This window comes from Sminthopsis crassicaudata, chromosome 5 (genome assembly GCF_048593235.1).
Source record: "Sminthopsis crassicaudata isolate SCR6 chromosome 5, ASM4859323v1, whole genome shotgun sequence".
NCBI lineage: Eukaryota > Metazoa > Chordata > Mammalia > Dasyuromorphia > Dasyuridae > Sminthopsis > Sminthopsis crassicaudata.
This window is the reverse complement of record NC_133621.1, coordinates 195,553,647-195,576,422: the sequence shown is the minus strand read 5'-3', so window position 1 is coordinate 195,576,422 and position 22,776 is coordinate 195,553,647. Positions and strand designations below refer to the sequence as shown.

Here is a 22,776-nt window from a genome sequence, read left to right as displayed (position 1 = left end):
CACACACATGCAGTGAGAAAGGAAAATAGGCAGCGTTAGCCTGGGGTGGAGAGTGAGGATAGGCTTTTTTGCAGGACTTGTCCTCTGACCCTTTAAAGCAGTCTCATAAACTACCTTCCTTCTTCATCCCGTATACATCCCTTGAAATGATTGATTACCCATTGTCATCATCTCTGGCTCTGAGACAGACTTACACTCGTTTTCAAAAAGGTGGAACTGCATCCCTAGCAGGCCCACGGACTTGCAGAAAGTATACGTGGAGGAAGTCTTCTTCTTTGGGCAAAGCTTGAGGATCTGCCCGAGAAAGAGAGTTAGATAGACACACACACACACACACACACACACACACAGACATCCACAACAAAGCATATAAATAAACATGCAGGTATTTATACACATATATAAAACAAGTAGACACAGACAGACATATAGAGAGATAACAAAGTTAGGGAACCAGCCTCTCCCCAAGACCTAAGCCATCTTTCCAGCCCCTTTGTTTATTATGATGGGAGACCTTTAGCATGCTTCTTCCCCTTCCATGTTTAAATTTATTTTTTAAAAAAATTCTTTATTGATAATAATGGTTGGGACGCTTTCACCAGCTGAAAAGAAGAACAGGACTGGCAAATCAGCAAGAGAGCAAATTCCTCCTTCAAATTGGAGAAATGGATCTCCATTGGCCCCTTGGAGGCCTCCTTTTCCCAACTATGATATGACCTCTTATCACAGATTTCCCAAATTTCAGAGTTGGAAGAGATCTTATAGTTCATTTAATCTAATGTCTGGCATGGGGTGCCTCAGAAGAATTATCTGTTACTTTATTAGGTCTTCAATTGGCATGTGGATGACCATGTAGATTACTTTATTAGGTCTTCAATTGGCATGTGGATGTCCATGTGGATGGAGAGGCAGAGGGGAAGTGGGAAGGAGAGAGGGAAAGGGAAGAGGAAGAAAAAGACAGAAGGGGAAAGAAGAAGGGGAGGAAAGAAGAAAAAGATAGAGAGAGGGAGAAAGAAGAGAAGAAAAGAAAGGAAAGAAGAGAGAGCAGAGAAAGAGGGGAAGGGAGAAAGAAAGAGAAGGGAAGAAGGAAGGAGGAAGAAAAACAGAGACAGAGAGAGACAGAGACAGAAAAGGAGAAGAAGAAGAATGGAGGAGAGAGAGAGAGAGAGAGAGAGAGAGAGAGAGAGAGAGAGAGAGAGAGAGAGAGAGAGAGAGAACACTTGCTCTATAGCCCACTGAGTGATGGCCTAGCCCTCCCAGGCCCTTAAGCCTTCTCACCACCAGCAGGTCATTGAAGAGGAACACCTCCCTTTGGTGGGCTGCTTGCTTCTGTAACTTGTTCACATCAGTCACTTCAAAGAGACGGCTGCAGCAGACCAGGCGTCGGTGTGGGACTGACAGCACCTGTACAGAGATGGGAAGGTTGTGGGATTGCAGATGGTGGAAGGGAAGAGGGGGAAGAAATGAGCCCTGACCACAGACCAGACTCACAGAATATTAGAGCTAAAAGGGACCTTTAGATCTTTTTGTCCAACTCTCATTTTAAAGATGGGGAAATTGAGTCCAGAAAGATGGAATGATGTGGCCCTGAGTCTTTTGACTCCAAGACAGGATTCTTCCTACTGTGCCATATTCAATCCTTTGGAAGCTCCACTGTGGAGCTTGGGGTGAAGAATTTCCTGAGGGAAATCACCCTAAGTGAAAGAGGAACTTTACAAAGGAGAGAATAGAGCAGAGAAGGGCAAAGCTTTTTCCTTGATCTCCACAGAAGATGGACCCACAAAATATTAGAGGTGAAAGGGATGTTGCAGATCATGTATTTCAATCTCTTCATTTGATAAATGAAGATACCGAGACAAAGTGACTTGTCCAAGAGCACATTAGTGACAAAGCTGGGATTAAAATTCACACCAGTGACCTCTCCACTACACCAAATGGAGAATCACAGGATTAAAGGATTTTAGAGCTAGAAAGAACCCAATAGATCTTCTAGTATAACTCATTTAATAGTCACTTATTAACCCCCCGAGTGCCATGGTTTCTGCAACTGGACAATGGGGATTTAAACATCAGGTTTGTGGTATGAGTTAATGTCTGTAAAGTGCTTAGCATGGTGCCTGGCAATAGTAGGCATTTAACAAATCCTTGTTCCTTCCTCTAGTTGAAGAAACTGAGACCCAGACAAGTTAGATGATTTTCTCTGATGTCACACAAGTAGTAAATGATAGTGTTAGAGTTTGAACACAAGTCCAGTGATGGCAGAGACCGAACTCCAGTAAAGCAATTTTTTTATTCTACTACAGAGCTTCCAATCTCAAGGAAACTCAGAGCTATTAGCATTTGCTGCCCAGGATGAAGGTTTTCTTCCTAGTCCCCTTATTCCCCCAGACACACTAAACCATCTGAGAACATCAACAATTCATCCCATCCTGAGGAAGAAGATTCCAAGAGCTCTCAATCTTAACCACAACCCCAGTGACTCAACCCCGTGGACCACCCAGAACCATTTCATCTCAACTTGTTTCACTTTTAGGGTCCAGCAAGAGGGTGAGGAAGAAAGACAGCAGAGAATGGTCAAGAGAAGGAAAAACAAAGCAAAAGGGAAGAGATTAGGAGTCAATCAGGAGAGAAGAATTGAGGCTTGAGAGAAGCAAAGAAGGGTCCCCTGTGCAAAGCAGATACTTCCTATGTGGTCTAGTTTGATGGTTCTGACTTACTGTTTTCATGCCCACGATGGACTTCTCCACCTTGGTGACATAGGTGACATGGTCCTCATTGGATTTCAATTCCTTCTGTTGAATCCTTTCATAGATGCCCACCACCAGCTCTCGGGGTATGTCCGCTCCATCATCCACACCTAACAAAACAAGATATATATATATATATATATATATATGTATATGTGTGTGTATGTATGTATGTATATATATATATATATACATATGTATGTATATATACATATATACACACAATATATGATACACATATATACATATGACATATGTATATACATATATACACATAAATGTGTATGTATGTGTGTGTATATATATGTATATATTTTATATATATATATATATATGTTGACAAACTAAGCAAAAGAGGCAACTTTTGATAAGAATTCTTTTCTCTTCAACTGGGGCAAGGGGCTTTGATGTGGTGGAAAGCAGAGAAGGTCACTGAATTCCCAGAAAGTATGAAAAACAATAGCATCATTTCTCCTATAAGACAGCTCTGCGCCTTTTGAGACAGCATGTCTTTGGTACCCCTTCCTCCCATAAAATCTTCTTCCTTGCTTCCTTCAACTCAAATATGATGTTTCTAAAATCAGCCGAATTACCGGGCTTTGTCCTTGTCCTTGACCTGAAAAAAAAGCTTTGAGCAAGGAAGAAAGAAGGAAAGTGAATGAATCCACACCCCAATTCTAGGATAATGATGGTAGACTTCCTTTGTTCCCCACCATTGGTTCTGTGGTTCAAAAGCAGCTGAGAAAAGTTAGAGCTGGTAGAGCTCACAAAATGATGTTAGATGGCTTAAATGAGATGGGACTGGGATTTGATGGCACTCAGTCACAGAATATTGGAGGGAGAAGGGAATTTCAGAGATTTTAATTCAATTCCTTCATTTTAAAGATGAGGAAAGAAGAACCCAGTAAGGTAGAATGATGTATCCCAAATAACAAATACAGTGGAGAGCTAGGGGATTCTTGGTCTGTGTTGACAAAGGTGAGCTGGAATGCAGGGAATAGAAAGAGTGAGGGACATTTGTCTAAGTTCTATAGTGAAAAGCCTATATGGTCAGGAAGATGATCCATGGAAGTTCTGACTAGGATCTGGCAGCTTCATGGATGTAGACTCAGTATTGCTGGGCGGAAGGGGAAGAAGCAAGGAGACCCAATACCTGGACCACTAAGGGGAGGTCACACTCCATGCATTCCTCCTGTACCTCCACCATTCCCTTGGAGTTAATAGTTCTAGCACTTGTAGAACAGGGTTTAAAAAAATAACTACTATTTTGTACCTCTTAGGTTCCGGATGAAATCCTCCAGCATCATCTTTCGGTCAGGCTTGATATTGGGACTATACATGTCCGTGTTGAGGAGGATGATGGCAAAGGCGAGGATGAAGATGGTGTCAGGGTTGTGAAACTGCTGGACTACTTCAGGATTGCACATGCAGTAGCGCTGGCTTGGGGAAACATATAGAACATGCTCACTGAGACCTCCTGTCCTTTCTCCTTCAGCTACAGCAGGGAAGTATAGGGTGCACATGTATAAGAACTTCCCAAAAGGGAGAGAGCAGCATGGATGGCATAGGAGCCTGGGATCTTTATATATAGGGCCGATTTTCATCTTGTCCTAGAATACTTAACTCTTTGTAGCGTTCACAGGCACTTATGTGCACGTTTATGCTGATGTAAGTGTCTGTGTTGGTACTTTATCCCCCTACTAGACTTTTTATTGTTTCCAGTCATTTTAGTCCTGTCTGACTTTTCATGACCTATTTGGGATTTTCTTGGGAAGGCACTAGAGTGGTTTGCCATTTCCCTCTGAACCTCATTTTATAGATGAGGAAACTGAGGCAAACACTGACTTCCCCAGGGTCACACAGCTACTACGTATCTGCGGCCAGATTTGAACTCGGTTTTCTTGACTCCAGGTCTGACATTCTTTCCACTGTGGCGACCCATACTAGATTATAAGCTCCATGAGGACAGAAATCTCATTCTATCCCAACTTTATCTTACCCTCAAACCCCAACACAATGCTCTGCATGGAGTTAATGTTCTAATAAACAATTGCTGCTTCAGCCTTGCTCCAACAGGCAGTCAGCAAAGACTTGATGATTGGCTGACTAGTCGACATGGTTCCCTGAGGGATGGGGAGTAGAGAAAGTCTTGATGATGCTCCCCTCTTCCCCCATTCCCAAATGTTATAGATATTGATCTTTTCCCACTTCTTTCCTACTATCACCAAATGTTGGCTAATTTCCCACAATCTGAGGTTCTTCCTTCTCTCCCCCTCCCCCAGAATTTTCTTTCCCAAAGATTCTGGGGTCAGATCCCAAGGACACTCCTACCTGAAAGCTTCAATGAGCCGCTCCACCTTCTGGGCCTCTCCTTGGACCCGGATGTGGGCCTGGAACTTCCTCAGGGCCTCGTCTAGTTCCATGTTGGAAAAGTCCATTTCATCCACCACACAGCTTGGGGGAATGGGTAGGGGGGCAGAGACAGGATAGGGAAGGGAGATGGTCAGAACAGGTTCCATCGTGTAAAACTTCTCCACATCAAAGGGAAGTTCCATCCATATGGAATACAACCTCTCCTTCACTATGTGGAAACCCCATTCCACTTGATAGTTGTTGCACTTGGCCAATGCACTTGGCAAAACTTAACATGCCATAGGAAGGAGTTTTATTGTTCTGAGTCTCTCTGTCTGTACCTATTTATTAGAGACAGCTAACTGAGGCAGTAGATAGAGTGCTTGACCTAGGATTCAAATCTGACCTTGAACACTTAATAGCTATGACATTTAACCTTTCTGCCTCACTTTCTACATCTCTAAAATGGGTGTAATATTCTCCTCTCTTTCCCAGGAATGTTATGAGGATCAAATGAATTAATATTTGTAAAGTACTTTGCAAACCTTAAATTGCATTTATGTAATATATATTGTTATTATTATTAATTCCCCCCCACACCTTGTGCTATTTTGATCTGCTATCATTTTCCTCTGGTTTGGATTTGGATTTCCCTTTTAGGCCTTTACTCACATACATTGCACACATTAGTACATCTGAGAACCAAAACCAGATCTTCACTCACACATTCATTCCTCAGGCTTCTTGATAATACAGAAGGAATTCTCTCCCCTTACCCAGAGGGATTCTGGCAGGGCAGCCCTGGGCAGAGTTGTAAAAATAAGTAAGTCTTCAGGAATTTTCTCATATATCCCATTTTTCCTGGCATGATATTATTGCTTTAAATTACTCTTTTTTTTCTTCCCCTTTTCACCAAACATATACACATATTCGTACATATACATATACATGAAAAAGATAGAATTCTCAGTTTTTTTCTCAGATTTCTCTTCCAGTTTGAAATCCTAACATCCTGTGATCTCTAACCCTTCTCACAATTGCTTAAGAGTTCAAGTTTTTCCAAGGCAAGCTCTTTCTACCAGCTCACAGTTTATTCACTGAGAAAGAAAAAGCTAAGTCCCAAGAAGCAAGATGAGCCATCCGTGGAGAATTGTTTGTTTGCCTGCCTGATTTCCCTTTTCCTTCAACCTGAAGCTTATCACAGGAGCCATTAAAGGTAGTTTATGGAGCTGAAGAAGCTCTCAGAGCTGTGTGCTTCTCTCCCCACCCTTCGCTTTCCCTCTCTCACCCCAGCCTGCTTTCCCCTTCAATCTTCTTTCCTTTGGTTATTTTTATAGTCCCACATGATTGCCAGAGGCTCTGTCAAGCTAGACTGAGCTCACTGGTTTGACAAGAAGATATGGCTCTATGCCAGTCTCACCTGTCTTCCATTCCCTGGAATTCACAGGATAACAAAATTGAGTGCTAGAAGGTGCCCTGGGATGTATCCTAACCCTTTTATTTTACAGATGTGTAAACTAAATCCTTAAAAGGTCAAGAGACTTGGCCAGCATCACAGGGCAGTGTCAGAGCTGTACCTCAAATCCCTGTTTTCTGACTCAAAAATCCTTTGTACTTTTCACATGATTATCATACACAGATCTTCCTTTTTAACCTTGGTCTTTTTCCAGGAAAGAACAAAAGGATATATCAGGAGCTTGAACTCCTAAGAATTGTTGTCAAGTAGCCTAGAATTTTGCAGGATTCAGAGACTTAAAATTTTAAGGGTGATCATCCTTAGTGATCATCCAGTCCAATTCCTTCATTTATGAATCAAGAAATGGAGAAGTTCCATGAGCCTGGGATTGACTGTAGATACCCAAGTCATGGCAGAAGAGATTTTATTGATAGGAAGAATTTCCCACCGTGGATAGGTTCTGAGGTTTATGTCCCTTGGACAAAGCAGATATGATAAGAAGAGAAGGGGTACAAAGGAGTAACAGTCAACAAGAATAGGGATAAGACATAGCTCCACTTTTATCTCCTGCTAGTGCTTGGAAAGTATCTAAAAGCCTAATCAGATTTTCCTTGGCAATCCTATTATTCTCTCAAATCTATTCCATTTTTGCCAATCCTGATGCCTAATTTATCTCTTCATTTTTTATGTAATTTCTCCTCAATAAATATACTTTTGACAAAAACAAAGAAATGAGTGAATGAATAAATAAATAGATGAACAAAGGAATGAATGGATAAAGAAAGAAAGAAAGAAAGAAAGAAAGAAAGAAAGAAAGAAAGAAAGAAAGAAAGAAAGAAAGAAAGAAAGAAAGAAAGAAAGAAAGAAAGAAAAGAAGGAAGGAAGGAAGGAAGGAAGGAAGGAGGGAGGGAGGGAGGGAGGGAGGGAGGGAAGGAAGGAGGGAAGGAAGGAAGGAAGGAAGGAGGGAGGGAGGGAGGGAGGGAGGGAAGGAAGGAGGGAAGGAAGGAAGGAAGGAAGGAAGGAAGGAAGGAAGGAAGGAAGGAAGGAAGGAAGGAAGGAAGGAAGGAAGGAAGGAAGGAAGGAAGGAAGGAAGGAAGGAGGGAAGGAAGGAAGGAGGGAAGGAGGGAAGGAGGGAAGGAGGGAAGGAGGAAAGGAAGGAGAGAAGGAGGGAGGGAGGGAAGGAGAGAGAGAAGGAAGAAAGGAAGGAAGGAGGGAAGGAAGGAAGAAAAAGCCTAGTCAGAAGCAGAGGTCCTCCATTCTCAGGCTCTACCTCTCCCAGCTCTCCTAATACTTCTGATTTGCTTCTTTTACTTTTATGAACCTGTTAACACATGTTTTTGGTGAAAGGATCAGAGTAGAGATCAGATAACGACAAAGGTCCCCAAGTACAAATTGCATTCTTTTCTTTAAAATGTTTCCTATTGTGTGATTTGTATTCCTATTACAATATTAGCATCACTAGCATCATCGATAGTATTTATATAATACTTGAGGTTTGATCCACACAACAAGTCTAGGAGGTAGATGCTATTATTATCTCCATGTTACAGTTCAGGAAACTGAGGCAGACAAAAGCTTAGTGATTGGTCCAGCATCACACAACTAGTAAGAGACTGAGGTTGGGATTAGAGCTCAGATCTTTGTGACTCCAGGTCTAGCATTTTTTTCCCATTTTGCCCCCTAACATGAGGAAAGGAGGGACGATCATTTTTTTATGTTAGGATCGCTAGTATTTGCTCTGTTTTTCTCTATCTTTTTATGATCCTCATCATCTCCACAAAGAGATAAAAGACGGTGAGTCAGTTTAGTCCAGAGAGAATCTTATGGAAGGGGTTTGTGTGAGGTGAGAGGAGATAATTGGTGATAAGAAACCAAAAAGTTAGACTTGACCTGGAGTTCCTCTCCTTTCTGGGGGTCTACCCAGCCAAGAGTTAAGACTTGGTGGCTCTCTTGGACAGAGTGCTAGTGTCTTGGAATCACCTGCCTGTAGAGGGTTGTAGCTAAAACAAAGACATTTTCTATTCTCCCAAGCTTCCCTCAGAGTGGTGGGGACCAGAATTTTGTTCAGTTACAAAAACTGATGACTTATCTAGGCATTTGACACGGAAAAATGGACAGCAAAAGATTCTGGTTACAACCAAGCAAAGAAGGAGAAACAGCTGAGGTTTACTGAAGATATTGATAGGGATGGCATTGTGGTGACAGGAAAGTAATTAAAGGAAATGATGACAGGAAGAGGACTTGATCTACAAGTAAAATGGTAGGCAGAGGAGCAGAGCTGAAGTACCATGAAGTAAAACTCTACAACACTCCATATGTAGATAATTTTTTTAGGACAAAATTGCTGATGGGAAGGGTACATAAATGAAGAAAGAAGGGATCAGAGAGGAATGTGTAGTTGTCTCATCGTCAAGTCCATAGTGAACAGCAAAGCGATGCTAATTCTATAGTCTTTCAGCAAGAAGAAGGGGGCATTTTCTCTTGTGGTGAGAGTTATATCTTCATGGACAATATCCTGCCTCAAGAGAAGGGACATTTGAAAATTTGAACTCCTATTGGTAAATGGTACCCAGAAAGCTTGTAAGAGATACACAGGGATAAAAGGGCACAGTGAATAGAAGGACATTGAATGAGAAAGGGGGCAGAATTGGATCATATGATTTATGTAATTTTTACCTTGGAAGACATGCTGAATCTATTAAAATGATGTTTAATAGGCATAATTTAGGTTCAAAAATCGGACTCTCTGAAAAAGATCTGGAGGCTTCAATGGGCTTCATTAACTTTTGTGGCTGCCATATCACTCCACTGATTCATCCTAAGCTTGCAGCTCACTAGGTGCCATTTGCCAACAAGCATTCGTTCTCTTGAGGCAGGATATTGTCTATGGAGACATAACACCATGATGAGACAAGTTGGTCTTTCGCCCTCCTTCTTGCTCAAAGACTATAGAATTAGCATTGCTTTGCTGTTCACCTATTACCTCGATAATGGGGTCACCACACATTCTTTCTTCTCATTTCTGTACCTTTCCTTGAATTGTAAAAACAAAAGAAAATGAAAGCCAAAAAAAAATATTTTTAACCATGCTTTCTCTGTCTCGCACTGGAATAGCTGATTTTTTAAAATTCAAATAATGCCAATGGAATATGATCTTAGCAGCCCTACATTCTAAACTCTATGGACCCCAATTCTGCCATTCACTGTGTTAGCGATCTCATCTGACTGAGAAAAAAGTTCCTTGGTTTCTTGGGGACAGAACCTAAGACACACACACACACACACACACACACACACACACACACACACACACACATACATATACATATATATATGTTAACATTAGAAAGGGCTTAAAAGAAAACCCAATTTTACATATGAGAAAACTGATACTTAGAAACAAGAAGCAGTGCATAGAGTCAGAAAGACCTGAGTTCAAATGTAACCTCAGAAACTGTAACTTTGTGACCCTGGAAATCACTTAACTTTTATTTGCCTCAGTTTCCCCATCTGTAAACCAGGAATAGTAATAGCCCCTATATCCCAGAGATGGTGTGAGGATCCCATGAGATGCCTGCCATGTAGTGGGTGCTATCTAAATGCTAGCTATTACTATTATAATTAAGAAATAACTTGTCTAAGGTCACACTTGAGATAGAAGTGTCAAGATTCAAACTGGGTCCTCTAGCACTAAATCTAAAGCCTTTTCCACTAACTATCTCATGATACTTTATCCTATCAGCAGAGTTCAAACACATGTCCCCAGGCCATGATCTCATCCTGATGCACTCTTGGTCTCCCTAAGCCTTTTTGTTCAGGGATACATTAAACGTCCTCCCTCTCTTTGTGCAGGACGGCATCCATCCCTAGAGCTCTATCTAAGCTCTGTCTTGCCCATGGTAGAAGTGGTAGTGAGGGTACTGGGGCAGATTGTAATGAAGGAGGACGCAGGAAGCAGCTGCACAATTTAGGATCTGCAGGGTGGGGGAGAAGAAAGGGGGGGCATGGTGGATGGAAGTGCAGAGGTGGAGAGAAGTGAGGAAGATGTACTCACTGGAGCACAATGGCCTATTTCCCAGCTCCTCCGCTCAGGTGACAATGCAGCAAGCCTGGGGCTGCAGCTAAAAGCTCCAGTAATGAGGCAAGAGGCCACGTGTGGAAGGGCCTTGGGATCTGGGAAGCACAGTCAGGTGGAAATTCTCCCCAATCCACTAGACACATTGCATACCAGACCTCTAGGAAAGGACTTGAGGGAAGAGCAGAGGGGAGGAAACTAGACTAGATGGAGCTGTTCTGGAAGGACCAAGTTGGTGCAGGGGGCAGGATACTGGCCCCAGTGCGGGAAGATAAGATTTGGGGAATGTGGGAAGAAGTGAATTCAGATGTTTTCAAGGACTTTGCCTACTTAGCTGTAAGCTGCAGGAGCCTTAGATCTGGAGATATTGTCTCAAATCCCAGGCCTGCCACTTCTTAACCGTGTGACTGTGGACAACTCCCCTCCCTCTCTGGAAATTTCCATATAATTGGCTTCTTCTGTAATCTTCTGTGTTCTGTTTTATGTATTTAAAAACATTTTTTTCTAAGAAAGGGTCTATAGATTCCCAGAGGGCCTAATACAAAAAGTTTAAGAACCCCTGCCCTAGATGAAAGTTAACTTTCTCTCCTCACATTTTCTCATAGCATTTTATTCTGGATTACTTCCTGTCTCCCTCAGACAATATCTTCCTTGAGAGCAGGGAATATGATTTTTTATCCTTATGTCCAGCAGCACAGTGCCTTGCACATAATATGTGCTTAACAAAATTGAGTTGATTTGAAAAGGCCTAACCCCTAAGCAGGATTTTCAGACCAAATGGCTTTCCTCAAGAAAAAAAAATATATTTTATTTTATATATTTATTATATTATAAACATATATATTATATATTTTATACATATTTCTATAAAGAAAATCTACTGTCTCCCAGGCAGACCATCAGAAACATGCCTCCATTTCTCTGCTCTGGCTGAGGCCCTGACCCTGACACGGGAGCATGTAGGAGAACCTGCCCTGCTGCAAGTGGATTGCACATTTACCAGTGCATTATCAGCCAGTTCTCCTGCCATTTTGTTCTCTGTTTCTCAGTGACTGCCATTAAAGCATTCTCTTTAATGGAAGCTGTTCTTTCCCAGCTCTTTGCAGTGGGGGCTTAGAAGAAGGCATCTGTGATATAGCCAGAAAGGTGCTTCATACTGTGCTTGTGAAAGGAAAGGTTCTCAGATAGTCTCATATGATCATACCTGGCCTGGGAATTTCTTGGTCTCTGGTTAAATGGTCTCCCTCTTCCTCCTTTTTTTTTTTTTTTTGCTGAGGCAGTTGGGATAAAATGACTTGCCCAGGGTCACACAGCTAGGAAGTATTGTGTCTCAGGTCAGATTTGAACTCAGGTTCTCCTGACTTCAGGGCTGGTGCTCTACCCATTGCACCACCTAGCTGCCCCCTAAATAGGAAATTCCTGAGGTCCAGATCTAATCACCACTCAGCCCTGACTGGTGCTTTTGTCCCAGCCCTTGGGTTCTCTGGCAGATGCATTTGCTCTTCAGTCTGTGGGAGAAGCTTTTCCCTCAGCATTTTTCAAAAAGGGAGGCAGCTGCCTCTGGATCTTGGTTGCCCAGTAATCTCCAGCTCAACCATCATTCCAAGTTTGGCCCACCCCAAGCCGCTCCTGACAACGACAGCCAGTTACCACCAAGATGGCACAAGGAATCCTGTAGTTTAAGAGAATATAAGAAACAGGAGGAAGAGTACCAGAAGCTCTGGGTTCAAGACCTGGTCTTCTGACATCCGGTTGTATGACAACAGGCAAATCACTCACCTCTCTGGACTGATTTCCTCATTTCATAAAACAAGGAGCTTAGAAGAAATGTTCTCCAAGGTCTCTTCCAGATCAAAATTCTCTGTTTTATGTGACACAGCTTGTATATATACCACACTTGTCTTCAGATGGATATGCAAATGAGACAATTGAGGAGAACTAATTAGACTGCTTCAGACAGAGCATGTCAGAGACTGTCTCCTGAGTTTGATTTGATTTGTGTATGAATTATTAGTAGCTCAGGTTAGGGTGAGGACTCCCCTTTAGGTGTTTCTTTCCTATGTGCTTATGCGAGGGGCTTTATGCAAAAATCCCACAAGGGCTTGGGAAACATAAGCACAGATGTTTCTTGTATTAGTACAAACAGGTATAGTCTTGCATAAAATTGCTTGTTAACAGTGATCTGTGTGCAGAGTCAGTCTGTGCTGCAGGTAAATGAAGCATTACTCCTGACTTTGTTCGATAATAATTCTATCATCTCATTTTTTTTCTTTTATGGGGGCAAGGCAGTATCTAGCTCACAGATGAAGGATCACAGATTTGAAAGGATTTTAAAGGCCCTGTAGTCTAATGATGAAGCTGATGTTCAGAAGTCAAGGGAATTCTGTGGTCACAAGGGCAGTAAGTAACAGAGTCTATTGGAATCTGGGAGAAAGTTAGTAGTCATGCTAAGGATTGGTACCTAAGCCCAGAAAAGATCAAGAGAGAAAAGATATACAACTTGCATCCATGTTGAATTGGTTGATTGGTACCTAAAGAAGGAAAAGATCAAGAGAGAAAAGATGTACAATTTGCAGCCATGTTGAAGCTGGGGAAGAAGAGTTAGCCAGAAATATGTTATCATTTGCTGAAGACTATTAAAATATTAAATTTTAGAAATGCCAGCATTAGAATAAAAGCCTCATTTATCTACTGCCCTAAGAGACAGAAGCCACAGTCTTGTTCTTGGCTCAGATAATTCAGTATAAAATATGCTATTTTGTTGTTGTTCAGTTGTTTTTTTTTCAGTCATGTCTGATTCTTCATGACCGCATTTGGGGTTTTCTTGGCAAAGATGCTGGAGTGATTTGCTATTTCTTTCTTCAGCTCACTTTACAGATGAGGAAACTGAGGCAGACAGGGTTAAGTACCTCTGATAGAGTCACACAGTTAAGTGCTTGAGGTCATATTTGAACTCAGGTAGATGAATGAGTCTTTCTGACTCCAAGACCATCCTACCTTGTGGCCTCCAAATGCTCTAAAGTTTCCAAAAAGTGAAATGTGACCAAAGAATCAGGGCCAGTAGAAAATCACTCTGCAGAGGCTGCCTGCTTGTGTGCTGAATGATTAGAGCAATGGGAAGATCTCTCAGGAGAAAACTTTATTTGAGGAAAAGGTGTTTTTAAAGATTTGCTTGTTTTTTGGAGGGGGGGAGACAAAGCAAAAATCATTCTTCCTTCACTGGTACAATCTTGCTGAAAATTTCCTGAATTGCCTACAAAATTTAGGATTCAAAAGTTATCAGAATCAGACGTTACCAGGCTTTTCCTTTATGTGGCAGGATCATGAGGATTCAATTGTTGCAGATATGACTAGAGTACAGGACTGGCCTTATACATATATTATACACAGGCATACTAGATAATTACCCAGGGGGCTGCAATTGGTGGAGGGTGTAGTATTAGCTAAATGTCCCCTCCTCAATTTGCCCTTTTCCCTCCCTCATACAATCACTAAAGATGGACAGATTCTAGCTCCATTCCAGTTTTCTTTTAGAATGCAAATTGCCTTGGGAGATGAAACATTTGCTCTGAATAACACAGGTAAAGGAATTAGTGGTAGAGAAAGGACTTCTGACCAGTTGGGCATTTTGCAAATCTTAAAATACTACATAAATGTGAGTTATTCTTGTTATTATTATACTATACTGCCAAGGATGCTAAAAATGGCAACTATCCATAATGTTCAAGGATATACTGAGATGAGAGAAGCAATTTGGTGTGATAGAAAAAAGGCCAGGATTTGGGTCTGATTCTCTCTACACCATTTGCTAGCTGTGAATTTCACCTGCTCATCTCACTAGGTTTTGTCTGTGAAATGGGGATAATCATTCTTACAATGAGTTACCTTACAATGGCTGTAAGGAAAATGCTTTGTCACTCATGAAATGCTATAGAGATGTGAGCTAATATTATAGCAGAGAGAATGAATCAAGGGAAAGGTCTCATATTTGATCTTATCCTCTTTGGGACTCTGGGCAAAGAGTAAGAAGGCAGACTACCTCGGAGGCATATGGTCCACAGACTATATCCCAGCCCATCATTGCTGGAACACAGGTCAACCTATGTCCACCCACCTTTCCCTAGCCTCTCCCCTCCCCAGCCCAACCACATACACACATCCTGTGCTCCCCCTGGAAGTTCTCATTTCTCAAGGAATTCTATCTAACAGCTTATTCTAGCAAAACCTGAAACATCATATAAGAGTAGCTTCTGTAAATCAGGGCTGAGACCTGAGTAATAGAAATGTAATTGGGTTGTAGGTATGCTAATGTTTATGCTAATTTTTGTAATGAGAAGATAATGAGATTTGAAAACGTGGAGGTAACTTCCTGAGGGGGATGTTCAGACTATACAAAAGTGAAGCAATTTAGTAGTTGTTTTAGAAAAAGGAAAGATAAATTATACAAAAGATGAGGAGGAGGAATGGGAGGTACTGAATAGAGGAAAGAAGTCTCTCTTGGATATATGTTCTGAGTGTTGAGGGAGGAAGAAGAAAAGCTAATCAGTGAAATTCAGGGAAGCTACTGAGTTGGGGTTCTGGTTGCTGTGGAGAGAACAATTTTGACTTGAAGTGGAGGTGGGTGTACAGCCCAGGAGAAAGCACTTTGCTTCCTTGGGGTTCAATGTTCTTGGGATTACAGAGAATAAAGTAAAGGTTATATCTCATTATTATTTATTGCTACTCTAGGTAAATCTGTATTCTTTTTCCTATTGAAATATTGTAACTATTAATTTATGGCTTTGTTTTCTTATTTGTTACACAATTAAGAACTTTCATAACCAGCTTCTGTCTGCACAATGAATGGGAGCAGAAGAGCCCAGCTTCTATGGATCAAGGATCAAAAAAAAAAAGTGCCATATTGGGGAAAAACTACTGCAGGTACTTTTACCAGCCCAGATTCACACAAAACAAATAACCCAGAAGCATAAGCCACCTCGGAAGGAATCCAATTAGAAAAGTGTATAAGTCAGGCAATGAAATAGGCAGAAGACTTATGGACTGAGAGGAAGCTGAGGGATATTTGGAACTAGAGCCTCACACAAATAGGTTAGTTACAAGGTCAACTCAAATTCCTTGAAGAAATGATGCAGGAGTTAAAAAATGATACTGTAAATTAAATAAAAAGCTGTAAAAGAAAGAATGAGGAGGAAAATGAACAACATAATATAAAATATGATAAACTTTAGCTAAGTAATTTCAGGATTGCTTGAATGGATCATACAGAAACCAGTGACTCCATAAGCAGACAAAAATAATGGGAATAGGAAAGTGGAAGTATAGATAAGGGTGAGCCAGAAATATTTGGAAGTTGGCAAGTGTATTTTTGAGTCAGAACAGAAGCCTCCCCCTCCCTCCAAATCATTACTATATTTTCCTAGAAACTATACTCCTTCAGGAGGAGTCTGACCCTGTTCTAGGATTGGGAGCTAGCAGACTTTAGAACACTAGGGAAGTGATTAGATTGGACCCTGGAGCTCTGAAAATTTATAACTAGCTAAATTAAACTAACTCCTTGGAACACAGGACTCAGTATTTAAAGGAAACACTTGTAGAAAAACCAATGATCAGGAGGACAGCTATATGGAATAGTAAATAGAGTGCCAACCTGGAATTAAAAAGACTCATCTTTCTGAGTTTAGATATGGCCTTAGACACTAACTATCTGTGTAAACCTAAACAAGTCACTTTACCCTGTTTTCCTTATTTCCTCATCTATAAAATAAGCTGAAGAAGAAAATCCTTTGCCGAGAAAACTCTAGCATCTTTACCAAGAAAACCCCAAATGGGATCACAAAGCACTGGACATAACTAAAAATGACTGGCCAACAAAATCAATCAGGATGAAACAAAGGTCTCACTATTATTTCTAGAAGTTTTAAGAGCCTGGCCTTGACATAAAATTTCAATTCAAAAAGGTTGGAAATATGAGTGAACAGAAGAAAATATTGACAATGAAGAACTTTTATAAACTCAGAGAAATTCAAGATCAAAACTCAGGCAAAGATAATTCCACAACACTAAGCAGAATCTCAAACAGGTTAGTTACAAGATCAACTCAAATTCCTGGAAGAAATAATGCAAGAGTTAAAATATGATGTTGTAAATGAAATAAAAGTCACAAAAGACAGCATAAGAAGAAAAATGAACAACATAGTATAAGATATGGCAAACTTTACCTAATTAATTTCTTGCTTGAAAATTAGAATGAACCATACAGAAACCAGTGACTTCATGAGAAAATGAAAATAATGGAACAAAAATTTTTAAACTGAAAAAAACTATTTTACTATTTTAAAAAACAGACTCATAGAGAACATGTAAAGAAAAAATAATTTAGGGATCACTGGACTACATTTTTTTTTAAGAAAATGAAGATACTATATTTCAAGAGTTAAAAATTGTCAAGATATATTAGAACCTGAGAACACATAACAGATATAAGAAATCCACTGGTTACCATCTAAAATAAACTGAAAATTTCTAGGAATGTTATAATCAAAATCCAGACCTTCTAAAAAGGAAAAAAAATACTGCAAATCACCAAAAAGAAAGAGGTCAAGAAACAAGGAACCAAAATCAGGATCATATAAGACCAAGCAGTTACCAATATAAAGGAGAGAAAAGCTTAGAACATATTATTTTCACAGATAAAAGATGAAGGTCTACAATCAATAATAATACCTTGCAAAACTGAATACAATATGATATCAAAGAAAGAAGGAAAGGACCCATTGGTACAAAACTATTTTAGCAGCTCTTTTCCTAAGGCCAAATCATTGGAACCTTAGGATATATTTATCAATTGGGGGAAAGGTTGAATAAATTATGGTAAAGAATATGTTATTAGTGCACTATTGGAACACAAGAAATGATGAAGGGGACAGATTTAAAGAAATTCAAGAAAGTTAAAGTAAACCAAATCAGGAGGAAAATTTATATTAAAACGTTGTATAGGTGAATGAATTAAAGGCAGGAAAACAAGATGCATTAAAACAGCAACATTATAAAGATGAACAACCCTGAAAGACTTAAGAATTGTCATCAATGCTTTGACTAATCAGGATTCCAGAACACTGATGATGAAGAATGCTATTTATCTCCTGACAGGAAAAAGATGAACAAAATATAAACAATAAAACACACATTTATGGATTTGGCAAGCCTGAGATCTTTTCCCTCTTGATTATGCATATTTTCTACAAAAATTGTTTGGTTTTAAACTCCTTTTATGACACAGACATGGTACTGATACCTAAACCAGGTCGATTGAAAACTGAGAAAGAAAACTATAGACCAATTTCCTTAATGAATATTGATGCTAAAATCTTAAATAAGATATTAGCAAAAAGAATTCAGAAAATCATCCCCAGGATAATACACTATGATCAAGTCCATACCAGGAATGCAGGGCTGGTTTAATATTAGGAAAACTATTAATATAATTGACCATATTAATAATCAAATTAATAAAAACCATATGATCATCTCAATAGATGCAGAAAAAGCATTTGACAAAATCCAACATCCATTCCTACTAAAAACTCTTGAGAGTATAGGAATAAATGGATTATTCCTTAGAATAATCAGGAGCATATATTTAAGACCTTCAGTAAGCATAATATGCAATAGAAATAAACTGCAACCTTTCCCAGTAAGATCAGGAGTGAAACAAGGTTGCCCACTATCACCATTACTATTCAATATAGTACTAGAAACGCTAGCCTCGGCAATAAGAGCCGAGAAAGAGATTCAAGGAATTAGAGTAGGAAATGAGGAAATCAAACTATCACTCTTTGCAGATGACATGATGGTATACTTAGAGAACCCCAAAGACTCTGCTAAAAAGCTATTAGAAATAATTCAGAATTTTAGCAAAGTGGCAGGATACAAAATAAATCCACATAAATCCTCAGCATTCTTATATATCACCAACAAAATGCAACAGCAAGAGATACAAAGAGAAATTCCATTCCAAACAAATGTTGAGAGTATAAAGTATTTGGGAATCCATTTACCAAAGAATAGTCAGGAATTATATGAGAAAAATTACAAAACACTTGCCACAAAAATAAAATCAGATTTAAATAATTGGAAAGACATTCAGTGCTCTTGGATAGGCCGAGCGAATATAATAAAGATGACAACACTCCCCAAACTAATCTATTTATTTAGTGCTATACCAATCAGACTCCCAAGAAACTATTTTAATGACCTAGAAAAAATAACAACAAAATTCATATGGAAGAATAAAAGGTCGAGAATTGCAAGGGAACTAATGAAAAAAAAAGTCAGAGGAAGGTGGTCTAAGTGTACCTGATCTAAAGCTATATTATATAGCAGCAGTCACCAAAACCATTTGGTACTGGCTAAGAAATAGAACAGTAGATCAATGGAACAGATTAGATACAAAGGACAAAAAAGGGTACATCTATAGCAATCTAATCTTTGACAAACCCAAAGATACCAACATTAGGGACAAAAATTCATTATTCGGAAGAAACTGTTGGGAAAACTGGAAATTAGTATGGCAGAAATTAGATATGGACCCACACTTAACACCATATACCAAGATAAGATCAAAATGGGTCCATGATTTAGGCATAAAGAATGAGATCATAAATAGATTAGAGGAACAGAGAATAGTCTACCTCTCAGACCTGTGGAGGAGGAAGGAATTTATGACCAGAGGAGAATTAGAGATCATTATTGATCACAAAATAGAAGAGTTTGATTACATCAAACTAAAAAGTTTCTGTACAAACAATACTAATGCAAACAAGATTAGAAGGGAAGTAACAAATTGGGAAAATATTTTTTAAAGTAAAGGTTCTGACAAAGGTCTCATTTCCAAAATATATAGAGAACTGACCCTGATTTATAGGAAACCAAACCATTCTCCAATTGATAAATGGTCAAGGGATATGAACAGACAATTCTCAGATGATGAAATTGAAACTATTTCCACTCATATGAAAAAGTGTTCCAAATCACTACTGATCAGAGAAATGCAAATTAAGACAACTCTGAGATACCACTACACACCTGTCAGATTGGGTAAAATGACAGGGACAAATAATGATGAATGTTGGAGGGGATGTGGGAAAACTGGGACACTGATACATTGTTGGTGGAGTTGTGAAAGAATCCAGCCATTCTGGAGAGCAATTTGGAACTATGCCCAAAAAGTTGTCAAACTGTGCATACCCTTTGACCCAGCATTGCTGTTATTGGGATTATATCCCAAAGAAATACTAAAGAGGGGAAAGGGACCTGTATGTGCCAAAATGTTTGTGGCAGCTCTTTTTGTTGTAGCTAGAAACTGGAAGTTGAATGGATGTCCATCAATTGGAGAATGGTTGGGTAAATTGTGGTATATGAAGGTTATGGAATATTATTGCTCTGTAAGAAATGACCAGCAGGAGGAATACAGAGAGGCTTGGAGAGACTTAAATCAACTGTTGCTGAGTGAAATGAGCAGAACCAGAAGATCACTATACACTTCAACAACAATACTGTATGAGGATGTATTCTGATGGAAGTGGAAATCTTCAACATAAAGAAGATCCAACTCACTTCCAGTTGATCAATGATGGACAGAAATAACTATACCCAGAGAAGGAACACTGGGAAGCGAATGTAAATTGTTAGCACTACTGTCTATCTACCCAGGTTACTTATACCTTCGGAAGCTAATAATTAATGTGCAACAAGAAAAAGGTATTTACACACATATATTGTATCTAGGTTATATTGTAACACATGTAAAATGTATGGGATTACCTGCCATCGGGGGGAGGGAGTGAAGGAAGGGGGGGGGATAATTTGGAAAAATGAATAAAAAAAATAAAGAAATAAAAAAAATTGTTTGGTTTTTTTTTTCCTCCCTAAAGAGGGAAGAAGATGGGAGGAAGAAAATAAACTATAGAGCAAATATCCCTAATGAATATTAGTGCAAAAATATTAGCAAAGAGGCTACAACCACATATTAAAAGAACAGTTAATATTATGAAGAATTTGTACCAAAAATTACAGTTGGTCCAAGATAAGAAAAGCTATAAAAATAACAAGCCATATTAAAAACAACAAAAAGCAAAAGAAATCACATGATCATATCAATAGATATAGAAAAGGTCTTTGGCAAGCTGCAATAACCATTTTTTGAAACTTAGAGACAACATTACATGTGCTAAAGAAATGCTAAAGGCCTTTCCAATAGGATGAGGCAAAAAATCAAGAATGTCTATTTTCACTACTATTTGATGTTATACTAGGAATGATAACTATAACAATAACAAAAGAAAAAAATGAAGAAATAAGCATAGACAAAGAGGAAACAAAAGCATTGATTTTTGCAGTCAATGTGAAGGTCTATTTAAATAACCCTAAAGATTTAACTACAAATTCATTGAAGTAATCAATAATTTCAGCAAAGTGGTAGAATATAAAATAAGTACAAAAACATTATCAGTTTTTCTGTATACTACCAAAAAAACTCTGGCAGGAAGAGACAAAAAGAGAAATTCTATTGATTAATTACAGAATATATAAAATATATGAGAGTCTACATACCAAGATCCTTATAGGAATTATATAGCTATGATTATAAAACACTCTTTAAAGAAATGCATATTTAAATAACTGAAGAAATGTCAAAGCTTATTGCTACTCTGCCTCAAAATTACAAAAATTATAATAAATACAAACTTCTTCAATGCCAAAAACAATCAAACCAACAAAGGATTATTTTAGAGAACTAGGAAAATAACATTAAAATTCATCTGGAGAAAAATAAATGTCAAGAAACTCAAGGGAAGCATTTTTTTAAGTGGGAAGGAAGGGTTTCTGATAGTACCAGATCTCTATACTTCAAAGAAGGAGTCATTAAAACTATGAAAGGTCAATCGATGGAATAGATTAGGTATGCAAGACAGAAAAATGAATGAACATAGTAGTTTCAGAGTGTTCAGTTAAACCAAGGACTCTGTTTTTAAGGTAAAAAAATTGTTGGGAAAGCAGGAAAGCACCCTAACAGAAGTAGATTTAGACTAATATCTCACATCATATACCAGAAAGTACTCCAATTGGATTGTGTGTGTGTGTGTGTGTGTGTGTGTGTGTGTGTGTGTGTGTGTGTAGGGGGAAAATTCTTCACTAAATAAGGGATTGAAAGGGTTTTAGAAGAAAAAGTATTTATTTTGATCCCACAGAACTAAAATCCTGGATAAATATAATCAATAAAATTAAAATTAGAAGGGAAATAACTACAAGAAAGTATTTGCAATAAATTTCTTTGATAAAGGTTTAATAGTCAAGATATGTGGGAAACTAATCCAAACATCTAAGACTAAGAGCATTCCTCAATAAATAAATGGTCCAAGAATATTTACAGACAGTTCTCAAGGAAGAAATGAAGGTATTAATCATGATACAAAAAATATTTGAAACTATAAATAACAGATAAATGACAAAACAACTCTAAAGTTCTACCACAAACCCAAGTGACCAAAAAAAAATTAGCTTTTGAAGAGGACTTAAATGAAGAGGGCCCAATAATATAATGCTGATTGAAATCTGAAAATGGACAAACCAAATTTGGAATTATATCACCAAAGTCACTAAAGTGTGAATTTGATCCAGCAATAGCACTATTGGGCTTATAACCCTATTAGATTTCATTATGATTACTCTTCAAGGGCAGTGATTTTTTTTTTGGCATCCTAGTGCTTAGCAAGTGCCTGGCACAAAATAGGTGCTTAATAAATGTTTATTGACCAACTGATTGACTAAGAGATCAAAGACAAAGGAAAAAAATACATGCAAAACCAAAATATTTATAGTAGCACTTTTATGGTAGCAAATAACTATAAAATAAAGGTTGAACTCTCAATTGGGAAGGAATGAACAATTTATGATACATGAATATAATGCTATTGTGTCACAAGATATTACAAAAAGGATGAATTCAGAGAAATATAGGAAGATTTGTATAAACTGATGCAGAGTGGGATGAGGAGAACAATTTATAGCTTGATTCCTTCAGGACCATACTCCAGTAGTTATGCTTCCTCCATACTGGTTCCTTTTCACCTGACTATTAATATGTC

The 22,776-nt window shown here is 38.7% G+C and overlaps 1 protein-coding gene across 1 annotated transcript in view; it reads right to left on the bottom strand.

The window, feature by feature from the left end:
- Positions 1–22,776, bottom strand: part of IQSEC3 (IQ motif and Sec7 domain ArfGEF 3) — a 156,422-nt gene that overhangs the window by 14,199 nt on the left and 119,447 nt on the right. The window contains 5 exon segments of the mRNA XM_074269310.1: positions 195–294; positions 1,279–1,404; positions 2,718–2,857; positions 4,021–4,187; positions 5,079–5,201. Of these exon segments, the coding sequence (XP_074125411.1) occupies positions 195–294; positions 1,279–1,404; positions 2,718–2,857; positions 4,021–4,187; positions 5,079–5,201 (656 nt within the window).